The 22,891-nt window shown below is 52.2% G+C and overlaps 1 protein-coding gene across 2 annotated transcripts in view; it reads left to right on the forward strand.

Moving 5' to 3' along the window:
- Positions 1-22,891, forward strand: part of DAGLA (diacylglycerol lipase alpha) — a 54,836-nt gene that overhangs the window by 11,555 nt on the left and 20,390 nt on the right. The window contains exons 1-6 of one of the 2 annotated variants that reach the window (XM_080910830.1): positions 15,968-15,982; positions 16,488-16,731; positions 19,030-19,167; positions 19,530-19,741; positions 20,898-20,999; positions 21,356-21,494. In XM_080910830.1, coding sequence (XP_080766956.1) covers positions 19,073-19,167; positions 19,530-19,741; positions 20,898-20,999; positions 21,356-21,494 — 548 coding nt within the window. In that variant the 5' untranslated portion in view covers positions 15,968-15,982; positions 16,488-16,731; positions 19,030-19,072. Of the gene's footprint in view, positions 1-15,967; positions 15,983-16,487; positions 16,732-19,029; positions 19,168-19,529; positions 19,742-20,897; positions 21,000-21,355; positions 21,495-22,891 lie in introns of those variants that run through there. The other variant, XM_080910829.1, reaches the window with a different exon arrangement.

The raw sequence follows: 22,891 nt of genomic DNA on the forward strand, positions 1-22,891 counted from the left end.
CCTCGTGCAATGGTTACTTTTCTCATAGCTATTTTAAGACACTGGACAAAGACATCTCAAGAAAGGAAGAGTTTACTCTGGCTCACAGTTCAAGACCATCAGGTCTGGGATTTCATGGCAGCAAGCGCCTGAAGCAGCTAGCTGGTTACACTGTATCCAGAGTCAAGAAGGAGAGAGAGAGAGACAGAGACAGAAACAGAGACAGATGCTGGTGTTCCACTTACTGTCTCAGTTTTATTTAGTCTCTGACTGCAGCCCGTGGAATGGTGCCACCCACAGTTAGAGTGGGTCTTCCCACCTCAATTAACCCAATCCCCAAACTCTCACGGGCATGCCCAGAGGTTTGTCTCCTAGGTGATCCTAGATTCTGTCAACAGTAACCATCACACACTATATTTGGACAGAGAAAACAAAGGACTAGATGGTTGTTCATAGTTAATTTTCCTAGTGGGATTGGGGGCAGCTTCTGGTTCTTTTATTGTCAGTGGTGGTGGTTTCTGTTTTCCAGTGAGAGCATACTTTTGTAGGAAGGAGGAAATTGTGACATAAACACGTCTGGTCTAGGGTCCCAGGGACACAAAAGACTCACCCAGCATGAGACAAGAGGCCTCTGTGGCTAGTGGAAAATTCATCTGTCAGGACTGTGGCACTCTGGCTGTCTTAACCTTGTCCAGGTCCCCTTGTTTTCTCCAGGTCCTGGCGTTCCTTGTCTGTCGCTTTCTTGCTTCTCTCTGTTTGTTTCCTCTAGTGATGGGAAGGATATTTGTCAGCTACATGGAAGGAAAACATAGAGAGACCCCTTAAAGCCCCTTTTCCCCTAGTTTGCAATGCTTCAGGGGTACAGCTCATTTTCCATCAGGTGCCCCAAAATAAACTCCAGAATCTAGGCTCACAGATTGTGCTAAGGGAATGATGGTTGAGTAAATGAGGCTTGAGTGGCATTTCTGACGGGGCAAACCCCAAAGCTTTGCAATCTTGGCCATGGCAATGAATACCCCTGGGCTTCAGGTCACTGTCTCTAGATTGTGAGGATGGAGTAGCCTGAATTCTAACTCTAGCACCACTTGCTCTGCTCTGGTCTTTTGGTGAGTTCCAAATATACTGTCTGGTTTTTGGGGCAGTTGAGAAGACCTCGCCTCTGCCCAGCTGCTAGCCTTATATCTCCGAATGGTCGCTGGCACATGGTCTGCTGGGGAAGGGGCTGTCTGTCTCTGATATCTAGGCCTCCATGCTTGTGGGCCATTGTGATATGGTGAGTGTAGTAGGAGTCTTTGTAGACCCACTGACTGCAAAGACTCAGGGTGCCTGAGTGATCCTGGCCCTAAGGTTGGCATCCTGGATCTTGCAGGTGGGGTCTGAGCTACCTCCAGAGTGCTGCAGTCCCTGGCTTTGTGTGTAAGTGAGGACTCTCAGTGGTCCTAAGACTTCTGAGCTACGGTTTTCCATTGAGTGGCTCAGTTCCAGGAGGGGTGGGGGGTAGAAGAAAGCATTCAAGACATTTGTTTGAAAGACATTTAAATAAACCCAGAAGATTTATGTGGCCACATGTTTCCAGGCTTTTTTCAAAGTAGTGGACAGGCTTCTGAATCTCTCCCACCACCCACTTCCCTGTTCCGGAAGTGCTAGAGGCCAGGCTTTAGGAAGAACCAAGAAAGGGGAAGCCCAGCAGGAGCTGAAGATCAAAGCTAGCAGGGCCTACTGAAGCCTAGGTGGGAGCTTTCCCAGCTCACAGCCCATGCATAGGGTCCCTGATACCTGCCGGGGCAACAGTCAGCATGCATTGATCCAAGAAGCTTGGGAAGCAGCCCCTGGGCCCTGTGTCTTCTCCAGTGTGCACCCCCTGGTCCAGGAGCCCAGTGTGCATGTGGCCCAGAGGAGGCTCAGCTCAGGGGCCTCCTGGCATCAGCAGCAGGAGGGTGGGTCCTATGCACCACTTATCTCCCCCTTGCTCCTGGGGTAGATGGAGGTGGATGGAGGGGAGGAAATATGAGCCAGACAGGCATCTTCCCTTGTGGATGCCTTCTCTCTCTCCTAAGTACTGACCCCATTCCAAGGTTGCACTGTAACCATGTACTCACCTCCCCAACTTGGATTTCTTTGTCAGTCTGACCAGAGAACTCCCAGAGACTGGACTGTAGCATCTCCCGAGGTCCTGCAAAGTGTGGCCAGTGCCTTCTGGTCTGGGAGCTCCCAGGCCATAGGTTTTTTTCTCCTGCCCTGGGCTCTGAGCCCTGGCAAGGCTGTGGGTAGAGCACGCTCAGAACATCATGTGCACTTCGGTTCTCTTACTTAGAGGTAGAGGACCCTTCCTCTGTGAGTGCCAGATCAGAAAAAGATGGAGTTCTGAGTATGTGTGTGGAGAGGCATCCTGAGGCAGCTTGTAAGAGGCAAGCTGCAAGAGGTAGCCAGTGACATCTAGCAGCAACCGGTCTGCTGGGTTTATAGGCCTGGCCACTTCTCCTGTTTCTTCCAGAACAGGACATCTTGCTGGGTCTGCCTGATTCTCTCCTGGCCTTGATTTTTGCTTGGCCTTGTTCTCACCTTCTGGAAAAGGAATGGTCTAGGCTTTAGTCCTCTCTCCATCCTGGCTTGACAAGGAGGAAGCCCCTCAATAATGAGGTAGAGTGTCCATCCCTTCATCTTCTGGAGTCATGAGGATGTCAAAATCCTAAAAACTTAGTACTCAGAAGCCAGGATACCAGGCACTGGGCCGGAGTTGTCAGGAATTACACTCCACTAATATGCTAAGCCTGAGGGGGTGAGCTATAGAGGGCAGCCCTGTGCCCATGGTTGGTCTGCCTGCATTGTGACTTCCTCCTGCTCCACCTGCCTGGCTCCCCTCTCAGGGAGCAGGAAATGGGGGTGAGGGAGCCCGGGTGTTCCTCTCACCCTCTGTGGGAGGGGCTGGATACCCCACTCATAGGTGTCAGTGGAGCCTCTCCAGTGGTGGGTGCTGGTGCTGGGACTTCCCTGGCTGACTCACCCTGGGCCTCCGCTGAGGAGTTGTGAAGGTGTCTGGGTGCTGAGAGCAGCTCACACTCAGTCCCAGGCAGGGGTGAGGGGGATAGAGTCAGTACAATGCCCTAGGCCTGACAAAGAGCCTGCCACCCCTACTTCCCAGCATGAGACAAGTAAGACTCAGGTCTTTAGCATGGCTGCTCCTGAAGATTCCTGGGCCAAACTCCTTCCTTGCCCTGCTCCTGCCAAGAGACTAGAGAATAGGGAAGCCATTGATTCAGAGGCACTTCCCATACACAGAACAGGGCAGCCAGGCTGAGGACTGTGAGAGGCAGGAAGTGGGGTCAGTCCAGTGACCTAGTTGGGGCCAAAGACCCCTGGGTGAAAGGAGAACACTGTCGGATCCCATTCCCAGAAAAACCCACAGGTCCTGTGTACTTGGTTCTCAGACACCCAGAGCTCATCCTCAGGCCTCCCCCAGCAGGCAGTAGGACAGAGGTGTCGCAATCACAGTGTGGGGAGGGGCGGGGGAGGACTGAGCAGACAGCACTGGAGTGCATGGCTTGCTAGCAGGCTTGTGGGGGCGGTGGCAGCAGTGCTGCGTGGGGTGAGCTGGGGGGGCTGGGTTGGGGGGATGTGCAGTTCTGAGTGACTAGCCCCAGAATCCCTGTCTTCCTGTTACCAGTGAGAGAGGGCATTGCCCTGACTCCCTGGGCTGGAGGCACAGGAGGTGGCTGCCTCTAGGAGTGAGAGTTAGGACTTAGGCATATTTGGTCAAGACACTCATCCATCTGGCCTTGTGAGAAGCGTAGAGTGTTGTCAGCCAGGTGCTAGAGCCAGCACCTCTGACAAGCAGGCTGTCTGAATGTTCATAGCATATCTGAACCAAAGGGTGCTGATTCTTTGTACACAGGCATAGTGGTAAGGTGTCCCAGGCAGGAGTGAGGCTGGCAAGCCCAGGCTTGACCAGCTTTTAAGCCTAAGCTGGTACTCAGCATGTCCTACAACTGGGGAAAGGAGCACAGAGACCAAGCCAGCTGTGCCCTAAGCAGGCGACATTCATGGGCAGCATGAAGGAACATCAGACCCCACTGGGATGCCGCTTCACAGTGGGCTAGCATAGTCTTGTACCTCTCCAGGGAACTCTTTTTAAAGAAAATTTGTCAAGCTACTTGTGTGGGGGCAGTGTGGCCCTGTGCATTGGTGAGGCTGTGCTGTGGACAGGAACGTAGGGCAAGCACTGCACCAGGTAGAGCAAGGCTGCAAGGCTGGATTTTCTCCCCACTTGCTGCTAAACTTGTGTGAATTTGTGCCTATGACAAGTCTTTGTATCCTTGGTCTTCAGTGGTCTGGAAGGTTCCTTTTCACTGGGGTGTTCAGCTAATTGCTTCCAGAGCTCTAAAGAATATTCAAAAGGTCAGGTAGTAACAAGGCTCACCTTTAATCCTGGCACTTAAGAGTCAGAGGCAGGCAGATCTCTGAGTACAAGGTCAGCCTGTTCTACAGAGTGAGTTCTAGGCAGCTAGAACTACACATAGAAACCCTGTCTTGAAAAACCAGATAGATAGATAGATAGATAGATAGATAGATAGATAGATAGATAGATAGATAATAAAATTATTCAAGGACCCCAGAACCTTGTTTGGGTGGGTCCTAGTTAGTCAGGTCCTCTCTAGGGAAGAGCAGGGCCTGGCCACCCTTTCTTGGACCCTCTTTGCCCTTTTCCTGTGGGAATGCTAGGGTGAAATGAGGTGATGATGGGCGGTTGTCTTGATGAGCTGATACTGTCATCCTTACTACCTTGTGTTTCAGTTATCACTATCTCGTTGTGGGATTGACTCCCCAAAACTAGGAACATCCTGGCCCCCATATGCTCAAGAATCAGAAGGTCAGGCAGGTACAGCCATGGTTTGGGAGGGTAGGACTGGCTCTAGCACCCATTGGTGGCCTTTACACTCTTGACCCTAGGACATTGTACAGACTCTATCCCCCCACTCCATCCTGGGACTGAGTGTGAGTTGCAAAGGGTCCACCCCACCCTCCCAAATTGGCTGGGAGACCTCAGAGCTAGGAGCGCGTGTTCTCCAAACATCCTGCTCACAGCAGATGGCAGCCACAACTGCCTTTCTCCCTGCAGTTCCGGTGCACCTCCCTTGCTCACCCCCTGTTAACTTTGGTTTCTGCTTTTGGAGATGGGGAGGCAGCCTTCATGCCCCCAGAGCTGCCTCTAATTGTGGGTGAGGTTTGGTGCATGCAAGGTGGGCACCTTCTGAGGGAGCAGAAACCTCCTCCCTAGCTCAGGGACACAGTCTTGCCCTGGTTCTTGCTAGCCGTCTTTGAATCTTCTTGGCCATGTGTGTTGGCAGTGCAATCTGAGAGGAGCAAGGAGCCAGGCTGGGGCCTTGTTTGACATTTCTTGAGCAGCTGCTAGGCACCAGGCTCTGTACTGGATGCCAAGGACATGGAGATGCAGGGTGTGAAGCCCTGCCCTGTAGCAGCCCCCAGCCTGTAGGAAGCACAGAATGGAGGAGAACTAATTGTCCCACCTAAAGGGTTGGTAGGCCCCAAAGGCATCTTGGAGGCAATGTTTAGGTTAAGCCTAGGAAATCTGATGAGCTCTATAGACAGCAAGAATAAAGCATTGTGGGCTGAAAACAGGAGGCCTGTAGCATATCTAATTGAGGCATATGGAGCAAAGGAAGACCATGTTGCCTCCTCTGGACCCTTAGAATATAGCCTGTACTCTGTTTGCATCTAGGTTGGGGTCAGCCTAAAGCCAAAGCTCCAAAAGGGAGTGGCCCACATCTCTCTCAGCTCTAGGGGTCCTGTCCCTGGGTTTGAGGCCAGCAAGAACAGCCCCTGACTATGGAGTAGATATGGCCTATCCTTTCCTTCTGCCTGTCCCTTCAGCCACAGGTCAATAATCAAATGTTAGCGCCATTTTCCCAGGGGTCCAAGAACAGCTGGGTGAGCATGCTAGACCCTCCCGGAACGCTACCCCTTATTCTGAGCCTGTCTCCAGTCCACCCACACCCACAGGAAGCTCTAGGCTGAGCATTCACGTAGTGAGTGGTTTGTGTGTTCTGAACCATAAGCATGTTACTGGAGTTGTTAGGGTCAAAGCCTGAGCTCCAGCAGACCCAACAAACTGAATTGACCATCTGTTCCCTGTTGGCCAGTTAGAGACAAGTAGTCTTGAAAAAGAGAGCACAGTGTGGCCATGTTGATGGGAAGAAGGGATAGAAGGGTTCAGTGACTCCTCCAAGTCTGTCCCCAAGGTCTTGACATGATGTTTAGGTTTAAATAGAAGGCAGGAGGTGTGTGTAACTAAACAGAACTGGTCAGAGTGTGGCCCCGCTGATCATTGTCTCTGTCTCCATCTCCTACAAGGCGGTGGGAGCAGTGTGAGGCAAGCTTCTCCTCTGGCCAGCACTGGGCTTCAGCCTTTCTCTCCCCCACTGTGAGATTCCTAGGGACATATTTTTTTTTTTAATTTTTTGGGGATAATTGTTTCTATACCAAAGAGAGGTCTCCCTTTAGAGTTCCTTCTTTCCTGCCACGCATATGCCAAGGACTCCCACACAGGCTCATCCATTTAACTTTAAAGGTTGTGAGTGGTGAGCATCACTGGCCCCAAGCCCCTATGATTTGTTCAAAGTCCTTCAGTAAACCCCAAGCCCAGGTGATCCTGCCTCTCTCCAGAATGTCTCCTGTGGGTTGGGGTTACTTACCCTGTCCCCTAAACAAAGCTTGAGGGAGCATGTGTGGTGGCCTAGGTGGGTGGCAGGCAACTTTGGAAGCCTCAGGCCTTGTTCATTCTTCCTGTTGCTTCCTCCCTTGCTTCATAGTCAAGCCTTCTGGGGGAGTGGCTAGCAGGGAGTCAACTCATTTGCTCTTCTAGACTCTCCAAATACCACAGGCAAATTGTTGGGGCACTAGCAGCCGCTATAGGCAGGGCCACCAGAACACAGTACAGCACGTGGCAGGCAGAGCCAAGGCCTCGGTGTTTGCTCTTCCTTCTCCCCTTCCCCCTTTGTTTTGCCTTTTGCACCTGTCTGACTGTTTGCCCAAGAATTTGCCCTCCTGGGTGATGGGACTAGGGAGGGTGGCAGGAAGGTAGCAGTGCTTCTTGGCACCCTGCTTTTAGGCAGCCCTGTACTACACATGAACTATCCCAGCAGTGCATGGCCTCGCCCGCGCAGAGCATGTGACTTTATATTGCCCAGGCCTGGCATGCCTGGCATGCCTGGACAGCGGCAGCAGCAACAGCTGGACTGTTTGCTAGAAGCTGGAGAGGCCCACAGAGCCCTGTTCTGGGGCACTGGCCCCAGGGTGTGGGGGTGAGGGGCAGCATCAATGGGACTTTTGTGTGGCTGAGGCAAAAGAACACATGGCCAAAGCCAGGAGCGCTGTGCAGATACATCTGCTCCTTTCTGTCCTGGAATGGTCAGTCTGCAGGCCTCTACCCTTCCTCCTAGCAGACGAGCTTGTCTTGGTTCAAGCCATCCTATCCCTGACCTTCCCTTCACCCCTTTCAGCTGAACCTGATTTAGCATCTTGAACTTGAACAACACTGCCTCCTAAGGGTCTGGCCTTCCAGCATTTCTCACTGGCCTGACAACTTGTTCACAGTGGCTCCTGGAAACTGTGGTCTAGGTCCTCTGGGTCAATGAGAACAGGTTAAGAAACCAGTGACTAGATCCAAGGATAAAGAACCTCCTCTCTCCCTTTGCTGACAGCCCCAGATGGGACTTGCATTAGCTAGGCTAGGAGCTAGTCTTGTCTATGGCCATCTTTGTAAAGAACTTTCAGTCCTGTAAGATGGGAACTCTAAGCAACATCTTTGGGTTTCCATTCTTCTTTGTGTAGTCACATTTAACAAAGTCAGTGCTATGACCCATGACCTCTGTGCCATTCAGTACCTGTCTATATGAGCCATGAGGGCAAACAGGCTGTCACCAAGAGGCTGTTATACCTCCCATGGGTGAAGAACTCTGTAAACAGAGGGGAGCTGGGAGGGCACATGGGCTGACTTGATAACAACCTATCCAGGTGAGCTCAGCTGCACGAGGTGCCTGGTCACTTTCAGACTGGTCTGGTAGAGCTTACCCATGTGTAGGGGTAAGGAAGAAGCCTGACCTGACACAGATAACCTTTGACTTCTAGCCACAGGGATCCCAGGTGCCCAAGACTAAACAGGAAGGAGAAAGAGAGCTGTGTGAGTCTGGAATAGGCGTGGATATGGGGGAGTTGTCTCACCATGCTTTGGCCTGGGAACAAACACAGTTGGCTAGCCTTGGGGCGGGAAGCACTGCAGAACCCATCCTGGGACTTTCTCCCTATGGCTTGTCCTCTAGTAGTGGAAGAAATGCCCACTATTTACCACCATACACAGCTTGGTACCAGATGCCTGTCATGACTCCTCCCCCAGAAGCAGCCCTCTGGGCTGTGACTCTTGGTACTCTCACTTAGAGGTAAGAAAACTGGTCTGAATTGCTCTTCCACAGCATCACACAGTTGTTACTCCTTTTCTCCAAGTACCAGGGCTCAAAGTGGCTGCAACTTACACATACCTGTTAAGTGGCCTGGCCCTGCGGTAGCCCACACAGACTGACCCCAACTCCCCTGTGTTTCCCCACTCTGCCTTTGCAGTCAACAGAAGCACTAATAAAATAAATACATTAATACATAATTAATCCTACCTCTATCCCTCCGGCCTTTTCTCTCTGGAAGCCCCAGACGTGATCTCATGCATCCTGTCAAAGCCCCAGAAGAGCTATGAGGAGGCTCAGTGCAGATGATGGGGAAGGGCTGGCACCCATGGACCACAGGGACTTCAAATCAGCTATTACCCAGTCTTAGCTCCAACAGCAACCAACTGCCCTTTCTCAGCTCTTAGCCTCTGAGTAAAAGATATTCTGGTGAAAACTCATTCATACCCTTTCTCTGGTCTCTTTGGGATAGTGCTGGGCTAAGCAGGGAGAAGAGGAACTAAGGTGAACCTCACCACACAGATAGTGGGTGTGGCTATGTAGCACTTCCTTGTAGCAAGCTAGCAGAAAGCGTGTGAGAGACCCAGGGAGGAAGGCAGAATGAGTAAGCATCCTGAGAGCAGGCTCAGTGTTCAGGATCCTCCTTTCCCCTGTGTCCAAGGATGCAGTGGCTGATTCTGTCTCCATCACATGAAGAAAAGCACAGGTTTAGAGCCTCGCATGAGTCACATGGACTCATGGTCAGGACCGGATGACAAGAATTGTCCAGGGGAAAAGCCTCTCTCTCTCTCTCTCTCTCATCGTCTGTTTCTTGTATCTCCTCAAAGCCTGCCCTGCCCCAAGCTAGAAAATTTGGAACTGAAGCCTACCACTGAGAGGACCAGTGTCCTTGTCCCACCAAAGCTGGGGACCACTTTCTGTCCTGTGCTCCTGGCCAGCCATGCCTGGGCTTCTAAGAAGGGAGGTCTCCCTCAGAGGCAGGCTGCCAGGTAGGAGAAGGAAGCTACCACCTGTCTAACAACTGATACCCCAAAGGTTCCTATCAAAGTGGGGTTTGTCCCAAAGAGGCTCCTGGTGTGATAATATATTTGGAATCCAGTTTGAACTAAAAAATCTCACGAAGGCTGTGGGAATGAGAAGGTAAAGAAGCGGCTTAGGGTCCAGTGGCTTTGGAGCTTCCAACTCTGGGTGGGGCTCCAGAGAGACCCAAAGCCAGAGGCTATGGTAGAGGTACAAACAGTAGCAGGTCTCAGCTGTGTCTCTTTATTATCTCTTGAGCTGGTCGGAGCCTGGTGTCCTTAATACCTGGCCCGTGAAGAGGATTTGGAGTCAAAGTGCTGTCATTTGAGTTTGGGGTTCCCCATGGCCGGCTGAGGTTATTGCTCTGGTCTCGTCTCTTCTTCAGGTGGGTGCCGACTCTCCAGCTGCAAGGATGGTCAGACAGGCTCTATTTGAAGTGAGCAGGGAGGGGGCCCCTGGAGGCCTCCAAGCCCACGATTCTAGGTCATCTCCTGCAACATCCAGAGAATGGAGTGGTATTTATAGCTGCCAGCGGCCACTGAGGGTGGAGAAGCCAGCACGAGCTATGACGCAGGCCCGACCCCCCTCATTGCCATCCCCCACTCCAGAGCCTTCCTAGGATGTGCAAGAAAGGACTGTGCCTGCTGAGGAAGCAGGCTTTGTCACATTACCACCCTGAGCCCTGAGGGAGGTGAAGTACTAGTGTTAGCCTGGCAGAAGCCTCAGCTCTCTGGTCTCACCAGAACCTTATCTAGCCCAAAGACACTGGATGGGCATCCTATTAGCACTAAACTGCCTGCTGGTCTTTCGTGCATTTTGCCAGTCAATCTTTCCTTGAAAAGTTTGCCCCCTGAAGATAGGGTTCACTGGCCTCTCTTAGCCAGGTGGGGACCAGCACAGAGGCCCGCCTCATCCCTCCACCATGCACAATAGCCCCAAGTTGACAGAAACGGGGCCTGCCAAACCCCTGCTCTGGTCTTGCCAAGTGGCAGCAGAGGGCCCCAGCTCCACCTCCTGCTCCACCAAGGGAGTGAAACCACAGAAGTGACAGTGTGACAAGGCTGGGCACCTGGCTATCAGAGGCAAGGCCTCGTGAAAAGAAAGTAACATGAAACAGAATGGGCCCTGCCTCTGCCCAGCTTTAATCTATCCTAAACTAAGTGGATCTAGGGTTCTTTCCAGATCCCACATGGGAAGCTCTGTGTTGGAGACATGAGTTCTGCTCCCCAGTGCCTCTGATTTTCAGCCTCCTGGTTGCTAAGAGTCCTGGAGCCTCTATCACAGACTAGGACAAAGTAGGCAGAGCCAAAGTTTTCCACCCCCACCACCCCCAAGAACATGCAATGTAATAAAGGTGAAGCCTACACCAGAAACCTGCAGAAAGTAGGCCACAGGCTGAACCAATCTACCACCAGGGCTGGAGTTTGGGGGCAGTTGGGGTTAGGCACCAAACAGACCTTCAGAACTCAACAGCAGAAGAAACACATGAAGCAGGGGGGCTAGCAGAGGACAAACTCTATGACCAGGTGCAGTTGGTGGGAACCATGGACAGGAATAGGGCCTGGCACAGAGCCAAGAGTTGGGATATAGAAGATGGTCTTGGTGATCATGGCAGGATGCAGGGGGTCTGGACACTTGGTAGAAAGCTTTAGAGCCAATGCCTGATAGTTTAATTTTATTTAGAGGGCACTTAGGAACCATGATATACTTTAGGAAAGAAACCTATTGGAAGTATATGATGGGGGAGGGGAAATGCATTTCATAGCATGCCTGTGGAAGTCTAGGACAACTTTTCAGAGTTGGTTCTGCCTGATTTCCATCAAACTCAGGCTTATGTGGCAAGTACCTTTACCTGCTGAGCCATCTCACTGGCCCATGCTAGGTTTTTGAAGAGAGCAGTTCCTAAAGCAATGTGTGTAGTTCACACTGCCAAGCATCCAAGCATCCTGCCTGTGTCAAAGCCTGCTCTCAACATTCCACAACTTGGAAATGGCTTTGTCTCCACCGTCCCTCAGCCCATGAGGGAAGTGCTGTCATCAGTGTCAGCCGTTTACTGATGGGGAAACGGTCACTGACTCATCTGACTCATCATAGGAAGTGGCTGGTCCCTCCCGCACTGCACTCTGAAGTCTTCGCCCAGTGGATGGCTGAGAAATAGAGTCCCTGGGACCAGTGCCAGGTCCAGCCTGTGCTCCACCCAGCAGTAGGGGCCTTCCAGGCACTGCCCCTTCTTGGAGGGCTGTGTAACTTGTGATGAGTCCAGCTTTGTCCTACTGAGGGGTAAGAGGGAGGAGGGAGTGTGAAAATAGAAGTTGTGGCCTGAGGTCACCACTTTTCTCCTGAAGACCCTTCTGCTCTCTTAGCTCAGGCAATGGAGGAGATCCAGAATGGCCTACGAGTCGGACACCCGAGCAGCATCCCAAGGTGCTCTCCCCAAATGCCAGAATGGACCAGAGGGCCCTCTATCTCATGGCTCTCAGGCAGTTTTGAGCACTTAGTTCAAAACCTGGGGATGTACACAGCAGCTAAACCTTGCTCTAAATGAGATGGAGTGTCAGGCCCAGACACCTGCCTGCCATGATCACCTCCCTTCATCTGGGGTCCCTCAAATGTCACAGAAAGAAGAGCCAAGCAAAGGAGAGACTGGGCCATAGCTTGTGCTGCTGGTGGTTCCATATTGGGGCAGAGGGTGGGTGCTGGCTTTTTGAGACACCAGAGCTCTGTAGAACAGCTAGCTCCCTGGGGAAGGAGCTCTGCTTGCTGTCATTTGATCCCTGCTGGCTTTGAAGATGACTTGGGAGTGGCTGAAACCCAAGAGCCCAAGCTTCTGGCCTGTGCCCTAGATGGGCTTTACTGCCCAGGAGGTGGCTCTCTAAGGCACACACAACTCATCTGGAGGCTTTCTCTCACCTTTGAGCAGCATGCACCCAAGCAGACCAGATTCAAGGGCTGGTCCACTGCCTGAGGAGGTGGGGCTGAACATGGCTCAGGGTAGGCTGGGCCCAAGGGGTGGGGGGCTCCCAGAGGAGAGGTGTCACGCTTGGTGTGCCCACTTAACACCTCATTAACGACCTCATTAGGGATCCCCTAAGGAAGCCGGAAGGTGCTAATTCCTCTCTGTGGTGTCAACAGCACCAGAGACTGACAGTCTCCTCTGGAGGAAGTTCTGAGGAGCTGAGAATGGGGTACAGCTGAGAGCTGGTGAACTTCCCTGCAGGGGGCCATCTGGGAAGCAAAGAACTCCTAGCATGTAGCCCCAGCAGAAGGAAGGCTTTCAGGCAAGAACAGTGTGGTGGAGGGACCTTGGACTGGGGGAGCACAGGGAGGCAGGCATGTCCTCAGGGCATGTGGAGTTTAGGTGGGGAAGAGCTCTGCAGTGTGACAACCTGAAACTCAGCTGCACAGATAGGTACTCAGTTTCTCATAGGAATGTGGATTCGAAGTGATCTACAGCCTTGTAGCCTTGGGCAGGAGCTCAGTAGCCCAAGATGTCCCCTCTAGAGAAAAGGCATTCCTGTGGGTCCAAGGAGTCAAGACCCTGGTACTTTTTATCAGAGATACCACCAACCCTACCTGAGAAGAGGTCACTCGAGGACTGGGGCTGGTGCAGGTCTGCCTGCCACTGGAAATAGGGTGCCAGGGACGTTCTGTTGCAGGGCAGAAGGCTTGGTGAAGAGTAAAGGTTCTGCATACAATGTGGGAAACTGATTAATGAGCCAGAAGGGGAACAGGCCAGGCTTCCTTGAGCCACTTGCTCTGTATGTGCTCAGCTGCCCCTCACAGCCCCTACCCCTCTGAGAAGGGGGTTATCTCATTTGCATACAAGGAAACTGAGGCTCAGAAAAGTGATGGTCACAGGCCAGTAGAAATAACAAAGTCAAGATCTTGCACCATGTCAGCCCTGATCCAGAACTGGAGGGAAGGTGGTGGTTGCTTCTTGAAGCAGCCTCCGGCTCTGTGTACTTGAAAGGGGGAGTGGTTAGGCGATCCAGTGGAGTGACCTACTCTGCAAGGGATGGGAGGAGACTGGCTGCGTGCCTACTGCCACCTGTCTGCTCCAGCCTAGCAGGTCCCAGGGAAGAAAGCAGCCTGAGGCCAGCGGGGCTTGCCTGTCTGAGCCCCTCCAGACCACCTCTGCCTGGAGAACTGAAACATGTGCAGGAGGCCTATGGGGAGAAAAAGATCTCTAAAGAAGAATTCAGAAGTAAGCCTAGCCTGGCCAGAGCCAGAGGGACCTTCCACCTTCAGGAATAAGCTCTGACCCAAGGACAAACAGAATGTGGGGAGTCAGGTCCAGGCTGCCAAAGAGAGGGTCCTGCCACTCTCTCTGGCCCTTCCTCCCCCATTCCTCAGCACTCAGCAGCCAGCGGCTCTCTCAGAACAGCCAGCAGGAAGTGAAAGGCCCCAATTGATTCCTGGGGAGTTGGCTGGTGTCAGTGGCAGGGCCTGGTGGCAGATGGCAAATTCTTTTCATTGAAGAGGAGTTGGAAAATAATTAGCGTGAGAACTAGAAGTAAAGCTGGTGATAAATGGGGCCTGGTGAGCGCTGTGGAGAGGGGCTGGCCAGGCACAGCTCTGGAGCCTTATGCCTGCCCCCCACCATCACTGAGCTGAGTGACCTGGGGCAGGTTACCTGAACCTCTCTGAGCTTCCAGTTCCTCACCTATAAAATGGGGAGAAAAATAGCAGTTCGTGGGAAGTGTTAAAAGTATGAAAAGGAATTCCGTGACTGCTTGATACTACATCTAACAGCACTAAACACTACATTTAAAAAACAAACATGTGGCTGAGTAATTGTTGGAAGCATGTCTAGTTCAGTGCAGTGGCCTTAAGTATCACCCTAGTGCTAGGGTTGGTTTCTCATTGCCCCATTCCTGTAACTCCAAGCCTGATCCCTAGATGACACTTTTATAGAAAAAGGTCTCTGGTCACAAGCCCAACAGAACAACAGCCTGGCTCTATTTGCCCCTTGATGTGTTCCTAACTTCGTGAAGCCTCAGTTTCTCCATCTATGAGATGGAAACAGGCAGACTAACCTGGAGTGGTATTGTGAGGACCCCTAATGCTAGGGGTAGAGGAGGTGAAACTGTCCTTCAAGGCCCTGGGTGCAGGTGAGAATGTGTCAGGTGTCTGTTAGCCTCAGACCCTGGCTGGAAGACAGAAGACTGGTTTCCTCTCCTGGCCTAGCTGCCCCAGGCTATGCTCCATGGGGCCAGGCATTTGAAGACCTCTCTCCTGCTGAAAGTCTGCCCTGGCCCTGGGCAGACTCAGCTCTGCCTTCTGCTCCAGCACAGCTGATGTGTGAAAAGCAACAGCTTTTGGGCCCCTAACTTGGGTTGCACACGCCCGGGCACAGGCTGGTGGCGCACGTGGCCCTCAGCCCACACAACTTTCTGTCACCTCCTTTGCTACCATCTCCTTTCCTGTGCTTTCAAAGGCCAGCCCCTTGGCCACCCTGCCTAGGTGGGCTGCAGGCCTGGAAAACGAGAAAGGCAATACTTCCTCAGGGAGTCTGGAGTAGTGGCCCTGGTGTGTGTTTGTGTGCCTGAGAAGAAGGTGTCAGGCTGACAGACAGCACAGGCTACTGTTAGTCCTCCCTGTGGGAGCTATAGGTCAAGGTCTTCAGTCTATCCAGAGGACACTCCCTCTGGTTTCTGGCAGCTCTAGGGTGTGAGTAGACCTGCGGGTTCTACTACCATACAGGGACCTAAGCCACGCTCATGCCTTTGGCATTCCCTGTAGATAGGCACCTATCCCTTCTCACTCTAGCCTTGTGATGGTGACACCCCACTTTACAAAGGCAGGGACCACGTAGCACTGTTAAGGTGGTTGGAGGGGGCTCCAGTGAGCTGCTATCAAGGGGGCATTGGCTGGAAAGCAGAGCAGGTGTGAGCCAAAGTGCTGCTGTTTCCCTCCTGACCAGCACAGGGCTGTTGCCAGCCTTGAGGATATAGTGGTGGTTTGGGGTGATGTCACCGGGCATTGTCTGCCTACTGAATCCTAACTCCCCGAGTTCTCAATTGAGCCTGGCAAAGGCAGCAGCAAGGATTTAGTGTGGCAAGAGTACAGGGTAACCAAGGCCTCTGCAGACAACAGTAAGCTTGGGGCAAGTAAGGGTCGTTTCACGAGGGGGAGTGTGCAGAGGGGTTGGAGAGCCTCCCTAGATCGAGTGCATCCCCAACCTGCCTGGAATCGAAGAAGGTGCCCAGGTTTGATCCCTATTGCACATAAAACCAGGTGTGGGGTGGATTACCTGTAACGCCAGCACTCTAGAAGTACAGGCAGGAGGAGCAGAAATTTAAGATCTCAACACCTATTTTGAGACCAGCCTGAGACACAGAGATCCTATAACCAGATAATGATGCTGCTGCTGCTGCTGATGGTGGTGATGATGATGGAGAAGGCAGCATGTGCATTTTTAAAAAAAGTTTGCATTTTTAGGAAGAGGAGCTCGCAGAATGGTCATTATTTAACCCAGAGGCTTGAATCATCACCAGGAAAATTTGGCCATGGTAAGGGAGGGGACAGAAAAAGAGACCCCCTTAGGGCTGCCTACCTAAGTCATTCCATCCACATGAAGGGTACTCCTGGTATCCTTTCACACTTGTCTGCACCTGGGACTCTTTCACACCCACTTGGGCCTGGTACCCCCTTCACACTCACCTGGCTCCTACTACCCCTACAGGCCTGCCTAGGTAGGAAGAGCTAAGTTACTGCTGGAGTGGGTGTGGCCTGCCCTGGAAGTCCTCAGGGGCTGGGAGGAGAGGCCTGACCCCACCACAGTTTAGTCTTTAGGGCCACTCTGGGAATGGGGTGGGGGGAACTAAGGAGGTACTCTACAGCCGCCCCAGGCCAGGAAGTGGCTGGGCTCTCCCCCTCCCAAGACATTTCCTCCAAATGAAATCACAGCTTCGGCAGGGGAACAGGCCCCCCATTGTAATGGGCTGGGGTCTCCAAAGAAAGGACATCTTTTAGGCCCATAAAAATAGAAGCCTTAGGATTTATGAATCTGTACAGGGGATGCCACCCGCTGCCCCCATCCTGTGACCTTGTGGTGACCAGCTGAAGATTCCATCGCCTTGTCTGGGAGGGCAGCTGGACTGCTAGGGGTTCACACGCACTCCCTCATCCCTCCACCCCCACTGATGTGCCGTGGCATTGTTCCAGTACTGTGAGTGTTCTGCGGCCTTTTTCTCTCGGGATCCTGGCTGGAACTTTAAGAGGAAAGCATACCTGACATGCCACAGATAAGGAAACTGAGGTACAACCAGTAAGTTGCACAGTTGAAGGGTGGATGCTGAGCTTGTAGCTCCTGGGCCAGGACTCCTGCTTATGGAGTCTAGGACCTCCTTAGCTGCAGCTGGAAAGCTAGAGGGGGTGTTGGAGGTGTATGAAACCCCAGTGCCAGAAACAGGACATGTGTGGGGTCAGCTCTCTTAAGAGTCTGCTATATCACAGGAAGGCCCTGGTGCTGACCACAGCTGCCAGCCACAGACAGCTCATTACCTCACCCTCAACTGAAGTACAGTGCTATTGGCCCTGTCATTCCAACACTGTCATGGTCTTGCAGTCACAGCTACAAGACCTGGGGTCAGAGTGGGCAAGTAAAGGCCAGGGCTCTAAGTGCAAGGACCAGGATGCTGGGCACAGGGTGAGCTATATAGTGTTAGCCTTTCTAGTCTCCTTGAGGAAGGGTGGTAAAGGAAGTGCCCAGTGTAACTGCGAACGGGCCATATTCTGCTTGAGGTGATGTACCTGGTTGCTGGCAGCGGCAGGATCCTTCCTGACCAGCCTCTCTCTGGGCAAGCATGACATGGCATCTCCCCTGGCCTGACAAAATGCAGCGCCTCAACAGGTGATGGCTGTGTTCCAGCCCCACTTCACTGAATGTGTGTGGGGGCAGGGTGGTACCACCTTCAGCTTCCCACTCTGTGAGCCACCTGCACACAGGGAGGAAACAGGTACAGCTGCTGTTGGCAGCTCTGCCTGTCCCAGCCTTGCTGCCACCCATGAGGCCCCAGCTCCCTCCCACCCATTATTCCAAACTCTAAGCTGTGTCCTGGGCTGCTTGTCCCAGATTTTGCTCCAGGCCTCGGGCCCCTGTCCACAGTAGACCTCCCCACCCCCAAGCCAACCCAGCAGCAGCTGCTTCTTCACTTCGCATCTTTCTCCTGCTTCTCACATTCTGCCTGACTCCTCCTTAAGAGTGGGATGATGTCACTTCCTGGGAGGTGGGGGGAGTAGGCACGACCCCAGCCGCTGCTCAGGAAGCCAGCTCTGCTTCTGGGCACCTCTTGGGAGCTTTCACTGACTGGTCCTGGGAGATAAGCCCAGCAGAGCCTGTCTTGACACGACATGCTGCCCAGCCACCTGGCCCCATGCCCCTTCATCCACTGTCACTGAATATGTGTCAGGGCCATGCTCACAGGTCTGGGAAGGTTTAGCTGGTTCCTTCCCTAGTGAGTTTGGTCTCCACATACACGTTTTCTTTGGAACTGTCACTAGAGAGAGGAGAACCTGCTGTCCACCCTTGGACCAGGTGCCATGTAAACCTCTGCTAGCCTTGGGGGACAGCCATCCTCTGGCAGGGTACCCATCCCTCTGTAGCAGGGGTTCCCTCTCTGCACAGGCATAGAGAGCTGTCCTGGATCAAGTCCTGGGTTTCTGCTCAGACCAGCCTTTCACTTTTCTCTCCCAGCTTCAAAGAAGGCCACTAGCCCCTGGCTACTCCTGAGCTTCTTGGTGGCCAGTTTGTACCCAGCTATTTTAGAGAAGTAGGCACCAAGCAGTGAAGTTCAAGCAGTGAGAGGCAGATGTTCCTAGCCATAATCCCAACCTGAACTATGACTTGGTTCAGAATTTTGTAAGATGGGTGCAAAATGAAGTCAAGCCACACTCACAACTCAAAAGTCTCTGGTGAACAAGAAACCAAAGGCCTCGCTGTGCAAAGACTTACAGAGTCTGACATGCTGGGCATTCTCCCCTCCACGACTCACACACTCCTCTCCCAGACTCCCCAAGCCTTTAGTGTTCCTCCTACTCTATAGGGCTTTCTGCTAAGGGACATTTGTTCTTGGTTCTGAAAGCCTTAGCCTAGAACCTAAGTATTGGTCAGATTTCCTTGTGGAAAGACAGGGTCCTGGGAGCCAAACATCCCATTGATTCCACATATGGGGAAAGTGAGCTTAGGATTTTTTTCTCTTTTTTGAGACCTGGGCTACCCTCAAAATCATGTTCTTCCTGACTTAAGTCTCCCAAGTGCAGGCAGGCCAACCAGAGCCTAGGTCTTCAGTGAAGCTGAGTATTTACTATAGGAATGACAGTTAGGCAAGTGGCAATCTGGTGGTGGGCAGGAGTGACCTCAGGGGACAGGCTGAGATTGGAGTCAAGACCTTTGTTGTTAGGGAGCTGAGAAGGCTGTGGGTAGCTTCTACCTAGGTCAGCATCTCTAGTGCCTGGAGGCCCATTGGCATGGGTGGGGATTGGTGCCAACACCCAAGATGCCTGACCATACCTGGTAGTAGCCCAGTCTGTTCCAGGATCCTCTTCTTGCTTTCAGGAGGTGAGCGCCTGGCCCGCTGAGCCTCCCAGAGCTGCCAGCCATGCCCGGGATCGTGGTGTTCCGGCGGCGCTGGTCTGTGGGCAGCGATGACCTCGTCCTGCCTGCGATCTTCCTCTTTCTCCTGCACACCACCTGGTAAGTCTCAGCACTGAGGCCACAGTCCTGGATTTGAGGAGGAAGCCTCTGGAAGGAAACTTTCTAGTTACCATACCAGGCCAAAACCTGACTCTGTCCTGCTCCCAAGTGCTTCTCCAGGTATTTCCCCAGGATTCAGGACCCCTCCTGGCCAGTAGTCTTTCTGACCTAGGCCATGGGGATAGCAGTCGCTGCCGATGCCTCCCCGGCACATCAGAGGCACCCAAAACCAGGTGGACAATGTTTTTGTTGGGGAGATACCTGTCTTCTTTTCCTCCTACTGAGCTGCACCAGGTCTGCCAGCCAGGGGCAGCATGAGGCACAGAGGCAGCCCACCCTTGTTCACCTGTACCGCTCTGCAGGTTTGTAATCCTGTCTGTGGTGCTCTTCGGCTTGGTCTATAATCCACACGAGGCCTGCTCCCTGAACCTGGTGGACCACGGCCGCGGCTACCTGGGCATCCTTCTAAGCTGTATGATTGCTGAGATGGCTATCATTTGGCTGAGCATGCGTGGGGGCATCCTCTACACAGAGCCCCGGGACTCCATGCAGTACGTGCTCTACGTGCGCCTGGGTAAGGGACCCATGGGGGCTGGGCCGTTCTAGGGCTCCATGCCCTTCTGTATTCATCCACTCCCTCAGGGTTTGGTTACAACCAAGAGCCAAACCCTGAGGAGCATAGGGTGCCTCACTGGACTGACAGTCCGGCCTACTAGCTGTTTTGTGAATCTTTTCATTAGGGAACACACCCACTTAATTATTTGTTGCTTTCTGTGTTTTGGGATCATACTGGCAGCTGAGGAATTTCTTTTGTGACTGGATGACCACACACTCTGAAACGCTTGCTCTTATGGCCCTTCACAGACCAACTTAGTTGAGCCCCATTTGAAACTGTGAACTTTTCTGCAGAATTCGTGGTGATCCTTCTGAAACAGATCAGGAAACCCCTGAGGCCAGGCTGAGCCAGCTCCCCAGAGGACCAACCTATATCACTTTTGGGCCATGTCCCAGCAGCCTTTGGGGTATTCTCAGGGAGCACTCTCTCAGACTTCTCCACTGCTCCTGGGGAGGAAAGTGTTAGCTTTGTTGTGAAGATAAGGACACAAGGCCAGAAAGACTAATTAGCTCTTTCAAGGTCGCACAGCTCAGTCCAGAGAGAAGGATTAGAGCTGGGATTTGAACCTGTGCTGCTGTTCTAGCTGCATTGTCTGGGCTCTTAGCTGCTATACTTTGCTAAGTATAGCTTATCTCCTTTCCACTCCCACCGGGGCTCTGATGGACTGAGTGCATGACCACCATTGGTTGGCTCCTGGGCCTCCTCTCATCCTCCTACCCCACCAAACCAAGTGTCTAAATCTTCTGAGAAACAACAGTTTTCCTAAGTTTCAGTCTTCAGTGTCCTGTGACTAAGTTATTGGCAGTCTCAAATACGAATGAAGAAATAGAGGTTGAGAGGGATTAGGTAACTTGCCTAGAATAAGTCTGGTGCCAGAGCTCTTACATGAAACTCTGAAATCCTGAAGAAGCTGGGAAGTGCTTGGTCCCTGTCCACCTGTGCAGTCATGGTCCTGGCAGGCAATGGGGACTGAGAGCACAATGCAAGAGACTGGACTCTGCTCTGTGCATCCCTGTGAGATGAAGATACCAGATAGCAGAAGCCAGGATGAGGCTCTTTGCCCTTCCCTGGTGGCAGACAGTGGCCTATAGCCTGTACCTACCTCTCCTTGCAGCCATTTTGGTGATCGAGTTCATCTACGCTATCGTGGGCATCGTCTGGCTCACACAGTACTACACCTCCTGCAATGACCTCACTGCTAAGAATGTCACCCTCGGTATGCACCCCATCTGTCCCATCAGTGAAACCAGCCCTGGGGTGGAGGTAGCAGGACCCAGCTTGTAGAGAAAGGGGCTCAGGTGCCGCTCTAGGGTACACCCCTCACTTGGGCTCCTCACCAGGTGAGCAGCAGCAGACACAGAACTGTCCAGGCAGCACTTGGGCTGCCCATCACCTTTTCAAAAGTCTGCTCTGTGCCATGCGTGGGCCTTGAAGACCACAGCCTTCTGAGCCTTGCTCTTGAGCCTAAGAAACAGCTGGAAACATAGAGGCCACAGTGTCCTTTGTTCATTGCTCATGACCCAGGAAGGTGGACCCAACACCAGTTCTTTCTTCTCATTGCTGCTGCCACAGGAATGGTTGTCTGCAACTGGGTGGTCATCCTCAGTGTCTGCATCACTGTCCTCTGTGTCTTTGACCCCACTGGCCGCACCTTCGTCAAGCTGAGAGCCACCAAGAGGAGGCAGCGCAACCTGCGGACTTACAATCTGCGGTCAGTCGACTTGGTGGGTGGGCGGTGCCCTAGAAAGCTTTGCAGACTGGTGGGCAGAGGAGGGTCCTGTTCCCTCCCAAATCGCACACCAACCTCTTTGCTTCCTCTTCTGTTCTTGAAAGGTAAGAATAGGCTGGGTGTGGTGGTACATGCTTTTCATCCCAGCACTCACTACTAGTGAGGCAGCCACATTCAGACCAGTTCAAGGCCATCCTGGTCTACATAGCAAGTTTGAGGCCAGCCAGAGCTACACAGTGAGATTCTGATTTCTTTTTAAATTTTAGATATTCAAGAAAGTACATAGGTGTGTATAAACCACAATAATGAGCATGTATATAATAACAATTAACAAAAAGATCAAGGAGAGAGGAAAAAGCACAGGAGAGGTGTATGGGAAGGCTTAAAGAGAGGGAGGAGAAGAGAAAAATGATGTAATTATAATATGTTCTCTAAAATAAAATAATTAAAAACAAAAGCATGCCTGTGATGGTATTGCCAGTCAAGTGGATAAAATTTGTTCACCCAATTTGCCAATGTTAAAAATGAGAGTTGTATCTCTTTCTTTTTTAGTTTTTATTTCTGTGGGCACAATGCAAACATAAAAATTTTTAAAATAAAATCTGGAAAAAAAAAGTAAAAATAGCAGTTGCTGGCTCGGGATGTCATTGCGAGGTTTAAGTGAGATAATATGTACCACGTGGTTAACACTGTGGCAAGGACTGAGTTACAGGAAAGCCACTCAGCGGCAGCAGCCGGACACATACTCAGTTATGGCAACAGCAGAAGACACATGCATTGTTCAGAGTGAGTCACAACCCAGGTCCTCCCTGTAATGGGAGTGGAGAAACCGAGGTCCAAAGTTCAAGTGGTTGCCTGGTTACATGGTGAAGCTGGGAACTAGCTCTCAGCCTCACTTTGGAGCCCTTACTTAACACATTAGGTGAGGCTGCCTCTAGGTCTCAGAGGTTGTAAGAAGTTAATCAAGGAAGACTTCCTGGAGGAGATTTCACGTGGTATTTAAAAGAAGTGGCAGTGGCAGAGAAAATAAGAGGGTATCCAAAATGGCTATAGTGACTTCTTCATTGAAACCTGGTGACCCAGGATGAGTCACCATAGCCCCCACAATTGGGCTTCTCCTGGAAGGCAGGCCCCATGCTTAGCCCTTTGTGACCAGTCAGTCCTTTTGCTATCCCAGAGCAGCTCTGAGACCTCCTTCTACAGACGAGGGATCTGGGTCACTGCCCCAAGCCACAGTGGTGGAGTGACACTATCTCCAGCCCAGGGAACAGGTTGCCAAGACCCCTGCCCAGCAGGCCTGACCCCACCCCAACTCATGCCTCAGACCTTCCATGTCAGCCCACCGACTTGTCACTGCCTCCAGCACCACACCCATGCCT

This window comes from Micromys minutus (genome assembly GCF_963924665.1).
Source record: "Micromys minutus genome assembly, chromosome: 2".
In the NCBI taxonomy this organism is placed as follows: domain Eukaryota; kingdom Metazoa; phylum Chordata; class Mammalia; order Rodentia; family Muridae; genus Micromys; species Micromys minutus.